Source organism: Cyprinodon variegatus, unplaced genomic scaffold (genome assembly GCF_000732505.1).
Source record: "Cyprinodon variegatus isolate N-32 unplaced genomic scaffold, C_variegatus-1.0 Scaffold1020, whole genome shotgun sequence".
Lineage (NCBI taxonomy): Eukaryota > Metazoa > Chordata > Actinopteri > Cyprinodontiformes > Cyprinodontidae > Cyprinodon > Cyprinodon variegatus.
In genome coordinates this window covers 118,063-120,934 of record NW_015151473.1, presented here as the reverse complement: position 1 = coordinate 120,934, position 2,872 = coordinate 118,063, and the positions used below count along the sequence as shown (strand labels likewise).

Here is a 2,872-nt window from a genome sequence, read left to right as displayed (position 1 = left end):
GGGCTGCCCGCACTGACGCGGCTCAGGGATTACGTCACACGCAGCGTCATGCGCAGTGCCCTAACGCCTGTAAATGTAATCGTCCAATTAAGGTAATTAAAAAAATCAGGACATTTCCTCACTTTCTAAAAAAAAACCCGGGACGCCCGGGACAGGACGTGAAATACGGATATGTCCCGGGAAATACGGACGTTTGGTCACCCTAGGTAAACACTTTTTCACACAGAGGTTACAGTAAAGTCCTGTAACAATGGCGTCTGGGCAAACAAGCTTTAAAAAACAAAAAGCCTGAGCTGAAACATTTCTGCAAAGGAAAATCTAAATAAAATCTAAATTTTTATTCAAAAGAATAAAATTTTGGCAATATTGTTCCTAGCAGCTGCTGACCTCAAACCTGAACATTTTCAGTCCTCTGCTGATCTGAGAGACTTGTCTGCTGTTTCCTTTTTCTACGTCGTCCAATTTAATCCTGACAGCTGTGACTTTCTGGATATATTTTTGCTCCAAAGTATCAGTAAACCTTGTTTTGGTCTGAGAGCCAGCGTTATCCTTACTGATTAGCACCACCCTACTGTTGTGGCGGATTATCGTGTAGAACTCGTCCAGTTGTGAAATTTGTGAAACCTTTAAAACCAATTTTAAATCAAAGTGGAGATTAAAGTCATTGTAAAAAGGATAGAGAATACTTATCTGTTAGATGAAGTCCTTACTAAATAGGAATCTAGCCAATGTTGGTTTTTGAAAAGCGTTATTTTAATTTAACAATGTTACCATAGAAAAGTTTTATTATTAGTGGTTTGATAAGAAATCAGTTTTCTTTCTTGATCCCTCTGTGATATTTTGTACAATGAATGACCGCTGAAGAACCGAAGGCCTCACCCTCAGATGTTCTCATCAGATTCTTCACCATCAATTGCTCCTTTGTGTTTATTAGAGAGGTCTAAATGTGACATTAACCCTGCTGCGTCTGAGTACAGAGCCAGACTCTGTTTTAAATGTTGCAACAGTTTTCATCAGTGGAAATTCTCCTTGGTTCCATTATTACTTTGGTCAAGATCTGTAGCAGCACAGTTATTTTGGACCTCCCATCCAGAGAGCTTTCTCAATTCTAAATGTCTGGCGTAGCATTGAGTTCCAGGCTATATAGAGACGCCCAAACAAAAGCCTTGTTAGGACTTAAAAAACATGCAAATGGAACTGGAAAAGAGGCCCATGGACTTTGGACTTTGGATTACCAGGTTAAAGTTCTCTCTACACTGAGAGACACGACACGTATGACTCTTTGATAAGAGATCCAACCAACGCCCTACAAAAAGAAAATCACGGACCACCTCAAACACCTAGAAAAAGACAAGGTATTTAAGCGTTCGTCTTAGAGAAACCAAACAACCTCTCCATAGAAGCATGGCTCAATACAGGCCAGCTAACTCCACCGGACACGACTCTGCTGTCCACCTACACCTTAAGGACAAAGGACACCTGTTTGAGGACCAGAACGTTCACATTTTGGACAAGAAGACAGGTAGTTTGAAGGGGTGTGAAGGAAGCCATTTATGTTAAGGGAGAAAAACCAACCTTAAACAGAGGGGGATTTCATCTCAGTCCTCATCGCCATGCAGGGGATCAAAACATCTCGCCTGTTTAGCCAGGCCCACAAAGGTCCTCACCACTCCCTTTTTCAGACGCATGGGCCAGTAACAGGTTTTGCAGGCCAACAACAACCTGAACGACTCCTCATTACTAAGGGGTGGACCTACTTTTCTGTTTAATTTGTATGTTTTCGAAGCCGTATCAAAGTTTTGTTTAGGCTGTTCTATAAGCCTGGAACGCAGCGCTACTCCAGACATTTTGAATTGAAAAAGATTCCTGGATGCGAAACATCTTCAAACTTGGAAAACAAAGTCCAGTGGGTTGTTGTTTTTAACTTTTTTGGAATTACTTAACCATTTCATTTTAGAGGATTTTTCACACACAGTTCTTTAACTTATAATTGAATGAATTCAAAGGATTGAACTGTTACCTTTGGAGGATAAAAGCCATCTGTAGTGCAGTAGAAACCTCCAGGCTAGTGGCTGTAACCGTCCCTTCATCGACTGACCTGATTCTTATACCTGTCCAGGTAAAAGCTAGCAGAGCAGAGAGCGACGGCGGGTCACCTGGAGGATCCACACTGCAGCTGCAGGCCGGACGCAAGATCAGCACCAGCTTGCAGCATTTCCATCGACCAGGTCACAGCACAAACACACACAGAACAGATGTGGCCATACTTGGATCCAGTCTGGTTCAGGTTATTTGGTAAAAGATTTCTAACACCTCACTAATCATTGCAACAAAACTATAGTAAAACCTCATTAAATCCCCTTATTAAGGAAAATAACCTGATAAAACATATATGACATATAGTTGACTCCAGCAACCAAGTTGAAAAGCAGTGAATGGTTGAGTTTTTCCAGATGCTTTAGGTTAATTCAAACTCAGATATATTCCATTTATTTCACTTTATCTATAAAGTGCCAATTTACAGCACATGTCATCTCAAGGCAATTTACAGAGACAATTTAACCAGATCATGCAGTCAGACTAGTTTTAAGTTTTCTATCTAAGGACCGACTCATTGACTCTGCAGAAATTCCTCACAACAAGCATGATTGTAGTGACAGTGGAGAGGAAAACTCCCTTTTAACAGAAATAAAACCTCCAGCAGAACCAGGCTCAGTGTGAGCGGCCATCTGCTGAGGCTGACTGGGGTTCAAGGAGACAGAAGCAGAGACACAAAAAGTACCTGTTTATGATGAAAAAAAAGCACAGAGGTCATAATGTTACAAATTTAACAAAAGAAATATTGCAGAAAGGTAAAATAGAGATAGAATGA

The 2,872-nt window shown here is 40.9% G+C and overlaps 1 protein-coding gene across 1 annotated transcript in view; it reads left to right on the top strand.

Moving 5' to 3' along the window:
• Positions 1-2,872, top strand: part of LOC107100852 (dematin-like) — a 24,206-nt gene that overhangs the window by 6,419 nt on the left and 14,915 nt on the right. Inside the window, exon 5 of the mRNA XM_015399513.1 lies at positions 2,120-2,295. Within this exon, the coding sequence (XP_015254999.1) occupies positions 2,120-2,295 (176 nt within the window). The remainder of the gene's footprint in view (positions 1-2,119; positions 2,296-2,872) is intronic.